Below are 19,622 nucleotides of genomic sequence, written 5' to 3'. Positions count from 1 at the left end.
AGAAAGGTGGGGGCCAGGCGGTTGATGAATTAGCTCACCTGTGATGGAGGCAGTTAGCACAAGAAGAAGCTAGTTGGGGGTCGAGCAGGGCTCTGGAGCAGGGGTGGAGACAGAGGCTGGGCGGGAGGGCGTTGTCACTGCCTGTGCTGTTGAAGGGGTGGAGCAGGGCTGGGTGGTAACAACTTTCAAGGTCCAGCACTTGTGAGGTAATGTTTGGAGAGAGCTGTCCATGAGTGGTCACCCGAAGTGCTGGCCCAGGTGGTGTATAGAGGGCAGTGCTCTGGACTCAAGTCAGATGCGAGTCAGACCCTGGAGGAGTGACTATGGCGTGGAGGTAAAGAGAGGGTTGTATAGCCAGAGTCAGAAGCCTTTTTAGCCAGAAGATGGGGAAGTAGGAGTGTTTGGAGGTTAGGAGAATAAACCACACCCTAGGCCTTGTGTGGGCTAGAAATTGGGAGAACCTGTTATCGAAGAAGAGGTGTGAATGAGGATAACTCTTGAGGAGAGGTGGGCTCTTAGGAAAGGACAAAGCCGTGCCAGACTTGTGATTTAGACTTTCCCACCTGTTACAGTGGTTACAGAGAGTAAACTACCTACCTTCACATGTGTTCTAAAGGATTCTTTGGGAAGCACATACATTTTTGTTTTAATACATTTAATTGGTATTTTAGTTGGCTGAATTAGTATTGAATTAACTAACTAGTATAACTCATTTATTTTTAAGGAAACCTACTTTGGAGAGTATACAGATTCCAGTGATAATAACTCAGCCCAACATAGAAATTCTGCTGAATCTAATTCAGAAGATGATACACCTGAGGCACAAGATTGTTTTGGCTCACCTAGAAAAAATAAAAGAAGCGTTATACGGGAGGAAAAGTCCAGTTCACATGAAGCCACCCAAGCTCTAAACACATTGGAAGTAAACGAAGCGACAACTGTTGGGTTTGGAGCTCTTAGAGCAACACTGAGAGAACCTGCCGCCACATTCACCTTAGCTCATGAGAAACACTGGACAGTGTCATCTCAACTCATGAGTGGTAGGAAAAGAGGCATTTTAGGTGAGGCAGAAGTACAAAGAGAGGTTAGGGAGATGGATAAATCAGTGCAAACTGAGGAAACACTTTGTAAACTCACCGGAAGTGTGAGTGCTGAGAAGCTGTCTGGCAACTTAGCACAAGGGAAGGAAGCGGCCCTTGGGAAGTCAGACCTGTGTTATTCTCCCCTGGGCAAGAGGCCATTGAATGAACGCATGGGATCTGAAGGAAAAACCCCATTATCCAGAATGATAGGATCACCTAAATCAGACTTTACTAAGTGGACACTAACTAATGAAATCACTTGTGACTCAGATTCTAACCATCTTCAGGGAATATCTAGAGAACTGGAAAAAGATAGAGAAGATATTCAAGGGTTTGTTTTAGGAGAATCACCTGAACCTGAAGAAGATTCAGATGATGGAATGGATGCAACAGAGCTTGATGTTGAAGCCAAATTTTCTTCCTCTTCTACCTCGGGAGCCTTGTCTGTCTACAGTAATCCCCAGTCTTCCTCTGGGTTGAAGTGTGGTCATACACATGTTCCTATTGAAGTGGTCCCTACTGAAGTGTGTCACTCAGAACAGAAGTTACAAACTAGAGCTTCACACATGTCGGGTCTGCAGTCTGAGCCACTAGAGTGTTCTACAGAAGCAAACGAGCTGGAAAATAGCTTCTGTGCTCTGAACCCTGAGTTAGGAACATCTGATTTTCACCATCAGAGTGGCAGTGGCAGAGAATGTACAAAAGTTGTAAAAGGCATGACCAAAGTATGTGCCCTTCCACAGTCAGTATTTATGAAAGCCATGAAAGGTGGACAGTGTGAAAGCCAAGGCTCAGGCGCTGAGCTCACCCCAAGCCAGTCAGACTTTGCACCATTAGTCGAGTCTCAGCCTGGCTTGATTAAGAGTGGTTTTGTTAAAAGTACTTCTTGGCACCATAGTGATCTGTTGAGGAGAGGTAGTGAAGAAAGGCTGGGAGCTAAACCAGAACACGAACAAGAGACCAGCCATCAGTTGCAAAAGGCAGTGCTGTCCTTAGAAAATAGAGGGTCAGCATCATTGTTGCCTAATCAAGTGTCAGTTATCACCAAGCAGGCCAGGCCTGAAACAACACAGAGTGCTAAATCGGAACCTTTGAGACTGCATAGGAGTGAGCCTGCCTTAGTAACAGAAAGTGTTGGTAATGCATCATCTATAGCAAGATGTGGAGAAAGAGAGGAGACAACCCAGGTTATCAAGGAGGTGGCTGCTACAGAAAGGACTTCACTGGAAGTTTCCACCTCTTGGAGAAAATTAGATTTTGATTCACCAAGTGGTTCTTTACCAGTAGGAAATTCTCATTGTTCTACTAATAGTAAATTATCATTTTTATCTGAAAATATCCCAGTCCCAAATCAGAACATGACAGAACCTGCCGTGCAGGCAGAGCTACAGGAGCAGTGTCCATGTGTAAATGCCACAGGTCTGGACTCATCTGGGATGGGTGCAGATAAACTTCCTCCAGTCACAGGGTCAGGAGGTTTCCCTGTTGAAGAAATATCATGTGGAGGAACAGTCAGATCTGGTGGTGAAGCCCTGACAATTTCAAAGGACTTTCCTAGTACAGAGCAAAGCCCCGAGGAGCCTCTGGAGCAGCCATCGCCAACTCCTGACAGTGCTTCTCCCAAAGGTTCAGGCACCACAGGGGCTGCCATTTTACCAGAGATTGGCAGAAAAGATGAAGAGACACATGATCTCCCTCAGAGTAGCCTTCCTGGCCCTCTGTATTGTTACACAGGCATTCGGGAGGTGGGGGGTGTTGACACTGAGCTGGAGGAGAGTGAGGCCCCTAGCTGCAGTGAGGGTGAGAATGAGCCTGAAGCCGTGATGGGTGACCAGAAGTGGGATGCTGCACCCTCTGGAGACGGAGGAACTGCGGATTCTCGTGCCGCCGAGACCAGGCCCTCCACGGAGTTGGGCTGTCTGACCTCAGCGCTGCAGGACTTCAACATCAGTACTTTCTCTGAGATAGACAGACTTTCTACATCAGATGTCGTTACGTTTCTTGAAAGTTGTCAGTTAAGAGATTACAGTTCAGGGGACTCTGTTTCAGAATATTCTAACAAAGAAACCCTAAACAAAGAAATGAACAAGGAATTAAAGCAAAGTGAAATATCAAGAGAAAAGTCCAGAAAGCAGCTCTGTGATGAAGAAGAAACTCTCAAAACCTGTGAAGAGTGGATTGAATCCGAGGAAGACGATTGTCCATTAAGGGGTGCAAGTCAGCTCACTCAGTGTTCTTTGGAAACGCTGTCTGAGGTGCTAACCGATATTGGGCAGGGACTTCAGTCCATCTGTGAGGACTCGGATGGAAAAGATGCTGGTAATTTACTGCTCTTCAATATAAATGACAGCCTGACAACTGAACATGTAAAAGAACAAGTCTCACCTCAGCAAACAAGCAGTTCCTCATTGCACCCTTCAGATCCACTCCTGTCAACAGCCGGCTTGGGTGGCAGTTCTCCCACTAGTGGGGTATCTACTGTCAAAAACACTCAAGACAGACCCGAGGGTAACTCAGATGTGGCCAGTCTGATTGACAATGTAGGCAAAGTCCTGTCAGAACTGGTGGATCCCCCACCCCAGTGTTCTGACTCAGAAGCCGGGCAGACAGCCGAGCACCATGCTGGTTGTGAGGCAGAAAGGACATTTCAGTGTCAGATATCTACTGTCACTTCTGAAGTTATAAATGTGCTGATAAATAAGGACCAAAATCTGGTCATTGAAAAGGGGGACAACTGGACCATCATAAATGGGGTAGCTCTCATGCCAGATGTGGACCAGGTTATCCTTTGTGACACCCCTGGAGACATCCCTGCTTCCCCAGATGGAGGAGGTCCAGGAGCTGGTTTCATTTCCATTACTTCTGTGGAGAAGTCCCCAGAGACCAGCCACCCTGGCTCTCCGTTTCAGGAGCCCCCATGTGGCAATAATCTTCCATGTACTCAAGAAGATACCTCCAGCAATGGTCAGAGTTCCAATTTTGATAAAAGTCGTTTGCGGAATAGACCTGTTAAACCTAGTGTAAGGATTAGTTCTGAAATTTATGATGAAGTCTTTGAGTCTCAGATTGTTGTGTCTGATCACACATATTATAACTCAAAACTGGAGCCATCTGGCAAAAACAAGAATCGATCAAAGACTTCAAACAAAGATCAGTCAAACAAACTGGTAAAGACTTCAGCACCCAGCAGGATTGAAATTAATCCAAGTGAAGTTTCTCAGTCATCTTCAGGGGACAGTGGTAACACAAAAACCCAGAGACCTCAAACTCAGACCGTTCTAGCCAATGCTGACACCTCTACCCCTACAGATTGTTCCGCTGACACTCTGAGCAAAATACGGCAGGAGGTGGGGCCCCCTTTGCCACCACTGCTAGCTCCTTTGATTGCCACGCCTCCAAGGACTTCACACCCAGTTTCTCCTCTAATATCAAGTTCCAGTCCCTCCTCACCCACCTCTCCTGTAGGTCAGCTTTCTCCACTGTGTGAGATCCCAGTGCCACCCATGATGTCTCCTTTGCTGGAAGATCCAGAACATGCCTCCCCTTCGTGCACATCTCCATCCCCATCTGCTTTATCCACTGGGGAGAGAATATTGTCATCTCCTTTGCAGTTTTGTGCCACCACCCCAAAGCATGCCCTTCCTGTGCCTGGCAGACTGCCCCCCTGTGCACCGGCCCACACTGCTGTGTCTGGGCCCCAGGAGAACTCCGTTAAAATCCTTGACACCATGTACCCAGAGTTATCTGCCAGGGCCCGCACTCTCAACATCCTCAAAGGGAATATTCAGCTCACACGAGGTCCACCTACTGACCGGCAGAATTTACCAGGGCCTGTCAGCGCTATAACAGGGTTCAAAGCAATCAGTTCTATGTCAACTGCCTTTGTCAAAACAGGGGGCAGCTCTGGTGGTGACTGTAATAAAGATAAGTCCAGAGATCTGGGGACTCAACAGGATTCAAGTGGGAAAAGAACATTGTCAGCATGTATACTGAGGAGTGCTAAAAGATTGCGCCTGGACAGTGGGTCCCCAGAATCAGAAACTGGGAGCACCACTACAGAAGGAGTCAACAAGCACCCCTGCAGGAACCTCCGTGGAGCTGAAGTTGCAGCAACAGATGAAGAACCAAGTTCTGTTCAAACTACCAGTTCAGTTTCACAGTTGCCTCTGAATCCCAAAGAAACTGTGGAGTCCCATGACAAAGCCATAGCTGATGCCCTGAAGAAGATTGCAGAGTCTTCCTTTGACCTGTTGCCTGTCATTCGGAGTCACGTTTATGTGGGAAATATCTCCAAAAAGCCTGTAATGAGAGATCAAGAGAAAGAAGTAGTCTATGACTTCAGCACAACAAAGAAGGTAGGTGGCAGCTGTTTCCTAAGTTTAGGGATTGCTCCTCTCCGGGGACAAGCTATCTGCTGTCAGCAAGATGGCAGATGACCCCTACAAAAGTTTTCGTTCAGACATTGACAATTATCCATACAAACAAAAAGACCTGTACTTTTTTTTCCAGCCAGAATTTTATACATTTGAGATGTGATACAACACTAGAGATTTGATAATTTTTGTTCATCAAATAACATTTTAAAGAAAAAGTATCTGTCAGAACTAAAATTGCATATTTCCCATTGATTCTGACATGTTTAAAGGTTTGAAATTATTTGCTCGAAAGCATCAAATGATTTATCACATAGCAGTATTTTGTTTCAATGAATAGTATATACACATTTGAAAGTTTGAGAGTCTTTCAGAAAGACAGCTTGTGGGTTTGGTTTTCCCTTCTCCCTTCCTGAATGTATGTCACAAATCAAATGGGAGCAGATGTTCAGTTTCCAGATGAGGGTTGTGCAGACCTACTACAGTTTATTAGGACTTTTATGGGCTTACAGTTTCTAAATAATTATGTTGACACCTTCTGTGAAAGACTTCCAGTGCTACACGATTGTACTGTGTTGGTTATCTGCACATTTTCCAAGTCAAAATGGTATAAATATTTTTCTTGGATCAGTTAAGATTCAGAAGGCATACAGAGCAGTATAACTAACTTTGAAAAGATATTTATTTTCAAATGGATGAATACGTCAAATTACTTAATGCTTCTCTTCCTGAGCAAGAAAAATGTTACCTAATGTTTTAAGGTGTAAATAGTATAAATGTGTAGCATGCACTGGAGTTGAGAAAACTAGAAGGGAGTAGGATAGAGTGGGTTTAATATTTGCACACACACAAATTGTAGCAAAAACCAAGACTCTGTAATTGGCTGGAGTGGTGGAAATGACAACAGACATCCAGGTGTGCTCAGATATGCCATCTAACAACTACAGCACCACTGACCACAGGCAGCTGACAGCTGTGGACTTAGTCCCCAGAGCCCCTTGGCTTACCTGCTAAATGAGTTGTTACCAGTTATTGCCCTCTGCTATCTTGTGATAGACTACATGTTTTATTTTTCTAGTATATGCTAAATTTTGTAATTTAGCTTTTCTTTTAATAGGCTAAGGATAAATACTGGAGTACATTACCTTCTCATTGTTTTCCCCCCACTCCAGCATTTAGCAGAGTGCTTGCTTCACTCCATTCTCTCAGAACTAAAACTTCAGAAGACATCTCTGGAGCACAGTTACATTCATGCACTATGCAGAGTGTATGTGGGTATTTGTCGGCAACTTGGAGATGTGGAAAGAGCTCGCTTGTTCTGCTACAGCCTACTTAAGGAAGGTTTGTTCACTTTGTGGCTTATTTGTATTGAAAATATATTATTGCTTTTTATACTTGAATCTGTATTTTTGCTAAACAACTGCTGTGTATTTTTAAAAACAGTGTATTGGTTTGTACATTTACCAGAGGGCATGTAGAACCTTGGGTTTACCTGTCTATTCCTGATTTCCAGTAGACGAGTTTCTGTGACTTAGACTTACATAGGTCAGCATTTCACTTGTACAGAATACAGGCCCTCTCATCACTGTGTATTTGTTTTATTCCTTTTGCAACTACCTTAGAATAAGATACAGTTGACAAAAAATAAGGAAATGATTTAAAGTAAGTAACCTACAATGCTGTGTTATCACCTGAAAAGGACAGAAAATATAAGATGGATTCATTAGCTCATGAAAAGGAGAGTACCGGAGAGAAGGGGAAAGGAGGGCTGTCCTTTGATTCTCGTCGCTTTACTGCCATTTCTTCAGTCTCTACTGGTAATCAGATTAGGAGTCATTCTTCATTATATCACATTATTAGTGGAGACATTTTTAAATAGTAAAATGATATAAAATGCACTTAATATTATATCAGAAAGTCTTATCTAGATTGCAAAAATTTATAATATTTTATAATGTTTGTGGCGCTTATAAATCAGGATACTTGAATATATTCAGCAATTCTAGAGTTGTGACTGAGGCTGTTGTGTTTATTGCCCACTTCAGTATTTGTTTCCTCTTTCAGTCACTGATTTATTTAACAAATATTACGGGTGCATACTTCGTGTTAGGGCTTCAGTGACGACCAAAACCAGACATGACCATTCAGTGGGGCCAATACCTGGTGACAGTAGACAAGCACGCATCAGGTTTTATCAGTGGTGGGCGGCAGAAAGGAGAGGGGCATGGACTCCGCTTAGCACACGCTGAATTTCTGGCTCTTGCTCAAACACAGCCAGCTTGTTCTCAGCTCAGGGAAGTTTTCCCTACAGCTTTGTTACGGCTTACTGTGTGATTTCACGTGCTCTCCATCGTCGCTCATCCCGGGTTCTCCTTTTCCTCCATGGCATGCGCCCTGCTGACGTGGTTTGCTGTGTCTCACGCCTCCATTACATGGCACACTGTGTACTGACAGGAATTCTGTTTGTCTTGTTTCTGCCATATTTCCGCCCCAGAAAAACGCATTGTATATGATCCTTATCTGTGGAATGAATGAATTTTCCTCTGGAAGGCAGATTTGAGAGCATCTGAGAGGTCAGGGAAGCTTTTCTTGTCAAAGTGACTTGGAACTGAGCTGTGAAGATGCAAAGGAATACCCAAGAGGAAAGTGAGGGAGAGAATTCCAGGCAGATAGAACAACAGGTTGAAAAAGTCCTGGGACAGAAGGAAGTATAACTAGATGAACACAAAGATTTCAGAATTAACAGATCAAAAATTGCAGTTTATGCTTTGAGTTACCTACTCTTTAAACACATTGTAATGTTAGCTACAGTAGATGCGACTTCACACCAAACAGGATAAAAATCTTCATATTGTCTGGGTACAAACATATTGCGAAACACTGACACTTTCTTATAAAATTAAAACTTTAATTTATCATATGACCTAGAAATTTCACTCTTAGGGACTTATCTCACAGAAATAGACATGTCTTCACATGGACTAGTGCACAGATATTCATAGTATCTTCATTCATAATATCCCATAACCGGAAACAGATGTCCATCAATAGGTTAATGAAAGCAAGCATGATATATAAGCAACAGAATGTTGCTCACCTGAACAAAGGAGCAGACTGCTGATGCATACAACAATGTGGATGAATCGCAGAAACATACTAAGGGGTAGCCCAGGAAGGGTACAAGTGTTCCGAATAAGTTAGGCAAACTAATTTAAAGTGACAGCAAACTGATCAGGGTTGTCTGTGTCTGGCATGAAGAGATTCACTGGAAAGGCTCAGCCCCTGGGAATATGGGATATTGTCAGTGTTCTATATATTGATTGTGGTGGGGATTATGTAGATATTTGTCAAAATTCAACTGTCTACTTAAAAAGAGGGTATTTTATTGTATGTAAGTTATACCTCCATTAAGTTAATTGGACAAAGTTCAATCCACAGTGTGGGAAAAAGGTATTTACAACAAAGGATTATCATTCATAATTTACAAAAAATATTTATTTAAATCTAAAGCTTTATATTTTCTACAAATGAGTTATCTTGTAAATGCACAAAAATATGGCTGGAAATGACACTAACCAAGTAGGATGGTTCTGGGACCTGGGTAGGCTGGACAGAGGATGGCTGCCCTGTCTTCATGTTTTAGAGTTTATTTGTCTTTTCATACAATGGTTTATATATACATATATTATGCTTCAAATTTAAAGAAAGTTTGCCAAAGGGAAGGAGAGAGAAGCAGGTTTCTAAACAACTGAGGCTGGGCCTCATTGGGTAGAAAGCCTTGCAAGGCACGAGTGAAATTACTAACATTTATTCTTCGTTTGTTTATTCACTTGATCAGACATAAAGGTTTACTCTCTTATTTTCTTTCGTACAGATTTTCCGGAGTCAGAAAAATTGACTTTGTTTATTGCAAACATGTGGCATGATATATTTATCTCTCAATCAGTGATTAATAAGGCAATGCAGCTGGTTGCCAGGCAGCGTGCTAAAGGGGAGGTTCTGAACTGTTTGAGAGCATTTCTCAATTGGGAAAAGGTGAGGTATATTTTTATTTCTTGTAATACCATACTTTGTAGGTCTCGGGTAAATGTTATTTGGCTTTGTGTTTTATATTAGTTGATAGAGCCTTTTAGAAATAATATATTCTTTGCATTAGCTCTTTTAAAATATTATTTTAGCCTAAGCTTTTGCATTTTTTTCATTAAGTATGCATGAGATCCTTTGGGAAGAATTGTAGACCTGTGTATTGTGTTAATTTAACAGTTTATTTTGTGCATTAATTTATGACTGATGAGATGATACATATGTATGTATATGTAAGCGCTCCTAAGAGAGCTGTAAATAATTTGCTTCTATAATAGGTACTAAGAAAGATGAAAAAATTGATATCTCACCTTTTTTGTTTGTTAAGACTATTCTGAATCAAATATTCTTTATTTTTCTTTCTAGTTGATGGAATTTGTATTTGTTCTAAGTATTTTGTTCCCATGTTTACTTTTATTTATTATTTTCTTTAGTAACTGATGTTCTAATATAGTGTCTAGATCGTTGTTTTAGTAGTTTTTGATGTTAATTTCATTAAGAAAAAGGCTACTCTCCCCAGGCTGCCTGCAGGGCCACTTGTTCCCTGTGTCGTCCTCCACTTGTGCAAAGGAGCCTTCTCCTTTGGCCTGTTCAGGATGAAGCCAGGTGTGATGATTTGATAACAAGAGACATTTACGAATAAGGTAGAATTTTAATAAATGTATTTACCCTGTATCAGATTAAATAAAATATAAAGACAAAGCTATAAAAAAATGAATACTTGGGGGGAGAATATTATTACAGTACAAGACTTTTCCTATTCTCTTAAAGAATTCAATAGATCTAATAGACAAAAATCAGCAAAGACATAGTGGAATTCAATAATATAAAAGGTAAATTTGATTGAAGAATGTATTTTTTCATATGCCTGTGGTACATTTACAAAAACCATTCATGAGTTTGTCCACATGAAAACCTTAAATTTTTAACAAAGTAAAGATTATACACTCATAATTCTCTGTTAATAAAATTAGACAAAAGTAATTCAAAAATTTTATTAAAATTACTTGGAAATTTAAATGTATAGTCCCAGAAAATCAAACCGTGAAATTACAATCTTTTTAAAGTCATTGATAAGGAAACTTTCATAACAAAGATGTCTGGTTTTTGGAAAACCTATATTCATTAACATAGTTTAAATGTATTACTGTATTAAACAAAGTTGGCTGGTAATCATCTTAAAAATTAAATTTCTGAGACAAAATCTAGAAGACAAGAATATAGTTTAAAAGGTAATAAAAATAAGTAGAAAACAAAAAAAAAAGTAGGAGGGAAAAAAATTGTCCTTAAAAATACTAACAAAACTGTTAGCTCAGAGTTCAGATTAATGAAAAAAGAGAAAAGCAAAATGATTCAAGATTTTGGATGAGGAAGAAGACAATTTAAATTTAAAGGATAATGACCGATAAGACTACCACCTGCAACTCTAGAGCAACAGATTTGAAAACCTAGGATGATTTCTTAGCAAAATAAAACTGACCAAAATTGGTTTTAGGGGTAGAATATTTAAGTCAACCTGTTGTTTTCAGTGATCATAAAAGAGGTTGAAAGATTATTAAAAATGTGCTATACTGCCCTGGCTGGCTGGGAGGCTCATTTGGTTGGAGTATCATCCTGCACACAAAAAGGTTGAGGGATGGATCACGGTTGGGGTGCACCTACAGTAGGCAGCCAGTCCATGTTTTTTGCATCGATGTTTCCCTCCCTCCCTCCCTCCCTCCCTCCCTCCCTCCCTTCCTTCCTTCCTTCCTTCCTTCCTTCCATCCTTCCTTCCTTCCTTCCTCCCTTCCTCCTTCCCTCCCTCCCCCTTCCTCTCACTTTAAAATCAATTTTTTAAAAATGTATATTCTCTTCTGAGGATATTTTTAAAAATACTATACAAAAGGCATGTGTGGGTTCCACCTGAATTTTATCTCATCTTTAAAGAACCAGGTAACCCCACTCTTTTTCAGAAATAAGAAAAGATTGAAAGCTTCCTGTTCATTTTAAATAAAAAATAATTGTTTTTAAAGGAAACAATTATAATTCTACTGCTGGTATTTACCCAAGAGAAATCAAATTTATGTCTGTATACAGACTTGTGCATGAATGCTCATAGTAATATTAACTGTAGCCTAAGTTAGAAATAACCTGGATGTCTATCAATGGGTGAGCGGATCAGCTGTTGTATATCTATATAATGGATTACTACTCAGCAATAAAAAGGGGCATTCAAACTAACAGTACATGGAAAACTTGGATAAATATTAAAAACATGTACAAGTGTGAAAGAATACAGATACCAGGGCCTAATACGGTCTGATTCCATTTTATGACTTTCTGGATAAAGCAGACTATTTAGAATCAGAAAAATGACAGAATTTATACTATTCTTTAAAGGTTTAAAATTTTTTATTATAACTTTATAACTGTAAATCTCTGATTAGAGTTAATGAAAATTTGCATTCTGGTCTGAATTGCAACTAGTCTCTTTTCTACCTGACTGGATTCTGCATCATGCTGGAGCTTTCTATCTGGTCTGTCAACCACCATGCTAGCATTATTTTAGGACATGTGCCATAACGAAGATAAACATAATTTCTTATTCAAAATACAACTTTCAGAAGGTGTCTTTTAAAAGTAAATGATTGTCTGAGGCCTGTTTTACTCTTTGAGGTTACATAAGATGTGCTATACTTGAAACTCTTAATGCATTTTATTTAGTTTTAATTTTTTTTCGTTGCTAGAATTCTCCTGCAGATGTTGGCTTCATGGTTTCTAAGCTACTTTTGACCATACAGTTATGTCCAAAAACAGAATTTCAGTCCAGTGAAAGATTTGGTGAAGACCTAAGTGATAACACGTGGGAGTACATATTTGCCATTGATCTGCTCTGCTGCCATCAGAAGTGGATTTGGACGCATGATAACATTATAAGGTACAGAGTGTTTTTCTAATTTCTAATAAAGTTGAGTTATTTGAATTTTAGGGTAGTCTATGGAATGATTCCTGACTAGTGATTTGAATAATTTTTGCTGTTTAAAGCAGCTAAAATGACATTTGATTTGGATAAGAGATAATAAATTGCCCTGGCTGCTGTGGCTCAGTAGATTGAGCATCGGCCTGTGAGCCAAGTGTCACTGGTTCGATTCCCAATCACGGCACATGACTCAGTTGCACATCATGCCCCCAGTTGGGGGCACAAGTGAGAGGTAACCACACAGTGATGTTTCTCTCCCTCTCTCCTTTCCCCTGTCTCTAAAAATAAACAAAACAACAAACAAATAAATAAATAAATAAGATAATAGATCTACCCTTAAAGTATTTGTATCATTATTACATCTTGCTTTATTTTTCTGTGGTACCTGTTACTACTATTCATTATAGTCTGTTACTCCTGTCTCCCCCAAGGAGAAACGAATCATGAAGGAGGCACTTTGATTCACTCTCATACCCCAGGATGTGGGACAGTGCCCGTGCAAGGGATGTGCTCAACAAATACGTGTAGAATGAAACATAATGACCATCATCTCAATAGACAAATACTCTGGAAAATCCTACATGAACAGAAATATTCAAAATTCCACTTTAACAGCTCTTATCATCTGGGCGTTTCAGGAGAGAAATAAATGATGAATTAACTTCATTCTGTACATCTTGAACTCTGGCACTAGCTCTGTACCATCTTTGGGAGAATGGAGAAAATAGTCAAATGTCTGTTCTGTAATTCTTGATTTTCTTGGAACTCTGACTGAGGGAGGCTAGTTTAAAGGAGATTATGACATTGAAAGGGATTCACCAAAGGACTGATAGTCCATATCTTTGAAATGCTGGAGGAATTTATTCTATGGAAATTGGTTCTCTCACCTGTTTTTTTTTCCTCCTCCTTAACACTAGGGAATGATTATACATCTGAATGTCAGCAATAGGGAATTGAGTTATATAATTAAATAACATCTATATTAAAAGAGCTATAAATGGATTTTTATGTATTGACACAGAAGTATTTCATAGTCTGTTAACTAAGAAAGTAACCGAAGGCTATCCATTCATTACCTTCTGTGGAATGATGTGTGAATGCCTACCTGGGCCCCTCTGTTCCCGCAGACTTGACGGAGGAGAGCCCTTCAGGGATGGGGCCAGTCAGAGGTGTTTTGTTGAAGGTCCTCCCACAGGTGGTGAGGACAGTGTTGAAGATCAGCGCCAATGACGCCAGATTAGCGCGAGTGACGCCAGACCCTGATTCCTAAGTGCTGTGGTCACATCCACCATGTTTTTAACGTATGTGCACAGGTGGAAGTGCCTCGAAATGAACCCCAAAATTAGAAGAGTGACAATTATCTGAGTATGTGTAGTCGCTCTGGTTTTGGTTTACATTTTTCTTCTGTTTTTCTGCATTTTACTTTTTTAGTATTATAAATACTGTAAAAAGTAAACACATTTTTAAAGAGGAGAAAGCAGAGAGGAAATGGCACTGATTTTCGATATTAGAAAGTTTCTTTAATTCATCAAAAGTTTTTTAAAAATTATTATTCCCACTGGTTTAGTTCTTTTTATGAAGCAGCCTGTTTAACCTTGCTCCTCCCATGGAAACTGTTGGCTGTTATAACACAGGAGCTTCGTTAATATCTGAAAGGTCTAAGTGAAAATTAAGATTTCTCTCTCCCAGGTCTGTGACTTGGGGACATTGTTCAGTTTCTCTATTGCAAAGTCTTGTAAGAAAAGGTTAAAATAGCGAATAAAGATGCAAACATGGCTGCTTGTAGCTTCTTTTAAGCCAGTGTGGGCACAAATACCCTGAATACTTAGAGGGTTTGTGAGCTTCTAGTGTCTGTTCCCATTTTAATTTAAAAAGTGACATCTTCAGAAGTTTCTCTTATTCACTAATTGTCCATCCCTTACAGACTATTTTTATGATAAGTTCTGAATATTTGAGTGATGATGAACATGCATACTTTTATATACATGTAAGTATTGTTGTTACTTTATAGCAAGGAGCTGTGGCCTGTAATGGATAAGTGGATAAAATACAGAAAAGGACATGCGAACATTGCATATATTCCTGATGTTATTATAGCATCAATACTGAGGCTGATTGGTGAGTTGTCTCTCAGATTAATTTTTTTCTTGTTACTGACGATATTCTTGGTGAGGGAATAAGTGTGTTATAATATATGTTGACTAAAACTTCACCATGATTTATTTTGTAGTCATTAGAGTAGATACTTTTGCGCTTAATCCATTATCCTTACTGATAGTATTTCTTTAAAAAATTAATGTTTTTATCCATCTTTGTCAGATAATAAGGTTTTTAATGTTAGTACATTTTATTTATAATTGAACTCTTGCTTCTCAGATACTAATATTAATATAAACAGACATATACACTTGCATATACACACCAAGATACATAAATTGCTAATAAATTGTACTATATTCTTATTTGGTTTCTAAAATAAGGCTATCTTCTATTTCTTCATAAAATATTTTTTTCATATGTGCACAGTAAGGATCACTTTCTGTACTTACATAATTGGGAACCAGTTTTGTTTTCCTCTAAGCTGAATATACAGAAATTAAAATCATTGTTTAAATGGGACATACTCTTTTTTTAATCTCAGATCTAAGGAAAGAACCTCTGAACATTTAGTTCTACTGCTCCCTAAAATCATAGATCTTTGTTTTAAAATTATACCTGTTTTTTTTTCCCCTCTTTGCCTCATCTCTGACAAGCTGCTCTCTAGGTTCTGCAGAACTATCACAGATGAGATCTATTAACCATTAGCAGGCTTTGTATTTTGAACTGACTTCTCTGTCTGCAGCATGTATTCATCGCCCCTGATCACACAACACAAGGTTCATTTGATTTCTTCCGTTAAGCCCTTTAGGTACTCGACGACAGTTACCATGATTTTTAGGTGTCTTTGGAGTTTAATTAATTAAAACTTCCAGATAATACCATTGAAGTAAAGTTTGAGAATATTTCAGTTACGTAAGTGAGGTCTATAAATAATCACAGTAGAAAATATACTATTCCTGGTTAATTTTGTTACTGTTTCAGCAAACATACATTTCTATTCTGTGTGCATTTTACAGCCAAACATAAGAATACTGTGCTAAGTAAATATAAAATGATATAAGACAACAGCCTGGTTACAAGGTAGACATCTAATTTTTACTTGTAATTAAGCTATTAAAACAAGACTGAGAATCAAAGGCTTGCTAAAGACAATTTTGGAATTAGAAGATAAAGGCACAAAAATCGAAATGAATCAGCTGTTCAGTGGGTTAATGTCTCAACCATATTTTGCTGAATTCCTCAGTTCAAGATACCCTGAAGAACAATTTCAGTCCCAAGTAGGAAGCAGTGGGACACAGAAGGGCCACTGATGACAGTTTCAGCAGTCATGTGGCATCTGTACGTCTGGAAATTCTGGTATCTGTAGCACCTTGTCTCATGGATTCAAGAGTGTTCATACTTGGAACTAATTCATTTAAAATTGTAAAATATTTTTGAGAATTTAAGGAATTAGGAGAGATGTTAAGTCTATAAATACATATAGATGTGTAGTATCTATGATGAAGTATCTGAAATTTCTGAAAGAACCTGCTTTTTTAAGTCACACCTCTAAAATATGATGTGATTCTTCCTGTTATTCTTGCAGTGGTTGTTTGTTTATGTATTTAATGACTGTAACAAGAGAGGAAATGAGAGTGGAAGGCTGCATTTTTGGTAGTTGACTGCTTTACTGCATGGAAGCAGTTTCTCTGTTCATCTCTGGAAGAGGGTCAGCCTCACATGTGGTTCTGTGGTTCTTGCCTTTAGGTGCCTTATATGAATTGGTGCATATCAGATTTGGCTAACTGTCCAAATTGCCTGAGAAGTTTTTTTTTTTTTTGAGAATACAAATTATCAGGCTCCATAACTACACAAGATATATATAAATACTTCTAATTATATACCTTAAAAAGTAACCCATATGAGACTTAAAAAGAATTTGTCAGTAGTTTATTGAAAAACAAGAACATACCATTGTAGGGAGAAAACCTTACTTGTACCTTTAGTCACACTCAGGCTAGTTTATTCTTTAAATCATTAAATTCTGGCTTTTGAGAAAATAATTTATAAATTTTAATAGTATGTATTATTTAGAATAATATATATAGTTATATAATTAAGAATTAATGAGTTTATTTAATGTTATAAAATATGTTATAAGAATATATATAACATGTTATAAGAATAATTAGTAGTGCATAAATATATAAATATGATTCAGAGGATGAATAGGTAGAAAAGAAGTGTAATGTCAAAAACAAGAGCTAAATCAGGACTAGTGAATCCTGCTTAGGCCTGCAGATGGACCAGGGCAGGCCAAGCTAATGTGCCTCAAAAAGAAACAGGTGTGGACAGGGCTGGAGGGGACAGCTGGGCCATTCTAGTTGTGGCTAAGCTTTGCTTCCCTGGTTATCTGTTGCACTGAAGGCTGACCTGGACAAAGCAGTTGATAGGTGCTGAGAGAATGTAGTGTTGGGGAAATGGCTGAGGGGAAGGGCAAATACAGGTGAGGCATGCTCTTTAGCCCTGGTGGAATCTTGAGAAGTGGTCTTAGGGTTGGATGTACGCATACCCTCTTGCACATGCCTAATCAACTTGGAGTTTGAACTGATTCTAAGGAGAAAGTTTTAGAGAACCTTCTTGTCTTAGAGTTTCTGAAGCTAGCATTAACTAAAGAATTCAGCAAATAAGTAAGTTGATAGGCCATGATTTAATAATATTAACAAGCCTGGCATGGATTATTCATAAAATAAAGGAATTGTCTTTATTTTCCTCCCATCTAAGTTCTCTCTGGCTGAAACCACTCATTCTTCTAAATTCCCTTTATGTATTATAAATTCACTGAGAAAGTAAAGCATTGCATCTCATTTGTATGTATGAATAAAAGAGATGACTAGCCATTTTGGTCACCCCTGTAAGACAAATGGTACTTTATTGAGTTCTGATCCTTTACTATTTAACCATTTTCACTTAAGAATAGGTACCCATTTTAACTTCAGCTCAGGGTCATTAAACCTAATGTGCATAATATTTTATGGAAGAACAAATTTTAAATTCTTATGAAGGATTAATCAATATTTAACCAAAGATTGTTTATATTTTGGTTTATTTTTTTCCCCTAGGTCGTTTAGGCCAATTGGGTTTGAAGGAAGGGTTTCCATCGGCTGTGAAAAATATTAGTTCGGTTATCGGTATGTTCATACAGCATGCCCAGGATGAAGGTAACACTTCTGTTCACAACACGCTTGCATTCCTCGGGGTGAATTGGCCTCACCAGGTCTGGGTTCCATGCGCTGTTTCTCTCTGCCTGATAAATGAGGAGATCAGGGTGATTTTAGAAGCGGCCATCTGGCTATGTTTCCAGCACTGACCTGTCATTCAGAGCTGCAGCTCTTTCTTTACCTAGTGCCACACCTTCCTGCTTATTAGTTATTAGAATTGTTTTTAAATCATTGTGTTTCTCTTACCGTTAGACTTTTGGGGGGAGGTAGTCTTTACTATGAGTCCCACACTGCTTCTCTATAATTGCCTTATAAGTTAGGGGCAAGTAATTTTAAAGCTGCGGTACTGTCTACGTTTTTAGCATTAACATGTGAATGTGTGGGTTTTGTGATGTTTTTATTTATTTTAAATAGTAGCAGTTTGCTCTGTTGAGCATCAGTCACATCACTAATGGAAATCTGAAATACATAGTTAATAATAAATTTTAATGAAATAACTCCTAAATTTTTAAACTGAAGTCTTTCAGTGAAAAAGACTTTAGCTAAAATTTAACGAAACTAAATTGGAATTAAATAATTTCTAAGTAAATTTATGTTAAATGAGAACTCTAATATACCGTAATCTGTAACCTAGCTGTAATTTATAGCTTTATGCTATAATTTAGAATAGTGTACTATAATACAGTATGTATAGTGTATATTGTAGTGTACTATAATCTAGTATATGAAAGTATGGTACAAGAGTAGCTTTTCATTTGTTCTCATTTCATTATGTTTTTCATTTCCAAAGTCCCTTTATAAACACCTCCAGTGGATATTAAATGGAGTCAATTATTTGATGAATGCTTTGGGATTCACATTTTATTAAAACTTCAACATTGGAGTGTGTTGCTTCTAGAACTGCTTTGGAAAGCTTAGCTAATGTTGGTCATGAGAGGGAGGCACTCTGCGGCCAGCCCTGTGTCTTCCTTCCAGTAACACGCTAGCTGTTCTCGGCACAGGCCAGCCCCAGCAACCTGCACAGGGCTGTTCTGCTTTTTTTCCTTTTTCTTTTTTTTCCCCCTACTGGTAGACAGGTCTTAATTTTTTCATTGTGGGTCTTGTGTTTTATAGATTTCATTGCTGGCAGAAAATGTTTTGTATTAGAATAGTGTTCAGTAGATTACACCATTAAAATTTTGAATAACGTGTTTTTATGTAATGATGGATATGAAAATTCTTTTCAGATATACCATGGGGCATACAGCTGGCAGCCGTGTATGCTCTTTGTGACTTGAGTCCCAGCAACCCAGCAGAAATATCCAAGATCCTGGAAGCTTGGCGCAAAGAGACCTCTCACAGCGTCCCCTCTGCAGTGGTCAGGTCCCTGGAAGAAGTCGGTGCATTGTGTGCAGAGGAACTCGGCTAAGCCGCCACCTGCCCCTGCACCTAGAGAAGTGCCTTCACACATACGGGGTGTAAACAGATTGATTGGCTTTCAGAATGCAAACTAAGGTTTCACAAGAAAGATGCAAAAGAGAAAATGCCAAGAGGCTCTCCTCGCTGTGTGGAGATAGGAAAAATACAGTGGCACAACTGTGTTTCCCTGAACCACATACTTAAATCACTTAAAGCTGTTCGTGATTACATGACACATGGATTGTACTGTGTCTTGGTCAAACAACAAAAACTTGAATTTAGCCCTTTTTGCTGCAGAAAGTGTCCTTTCAGTCGCTTTTTGAAATTGGGTGGCATTTTATAATGAATTTAATATGAAAGCATTGATTGGGTTCTTGAGTTAATTCTGGCCTTTGTTCTCAAATGACTGACTAGGAAAAACTATATT

General features: G+C 38.9%; 1 protein-coding gene across 1 annotated transcript in view; it reads left to right on the top strand.

The window, feature by feature from the left end:
- ICE1 (interactor of little elongation complex ELL subunit 1) overlaps positions 1-19,342 on the top strand; it is a 51,131-nt gene extending 31,789 nt beyond the window's left edge. Inside the window, exons 13-19 of the mRNA XM_090276243.1 lie at positions 725-5,437; positions 6,628-6,796; positions 9,330-9,490; positions 12,265-12,455; positions 14,509-14,615; positions 17,699-17,797; positions 19,024-19,342. Coding sequence (XP_090132369.1) covers positions 725-5,437; positions 6,628-6,796; positions 9,330-9,490; positions 12,265-12,455; positions 14,509-14,615; positions 17,699-17,797; positions 19,024-19,205 — 5,622 coding nt within the window. The 3' untranslated portion in view covers positions 19,206-19,342. The remainder of the gene's footprint in view (positions 1-724; positions 5,438-6,627; positions 6,797-9,329; positions 9,491-12,264; positions 12,456-14,508; positions 14,616-17,698; positions 17,798-19,023) is intronic.
- The last annotated feature ends 280 nt before the right edge of the window (positions 19,343-19,622 follow it).

Source organism: Furipterus horrens, unplaced genomic scaffold (genome assembly GCF_987537825.1).
Source record: "Furipterus horrens unplaced genomic scaffold, mFurHor1.1.pri manual_scaffold_5, whole genome shotgun sequence".
Classification (NCBI taxonomy): Eukaryota; Metazoa; Chordata; class Mammalia; order Chiroptera; family Furipteridae; genus Furipterus; species Furipterus horrens.
The sequence above is the reverse complement of the archived record's forward strand: the minus strand, read 5'-3'. Positions and strand labels throughout refer to the sequence as shown.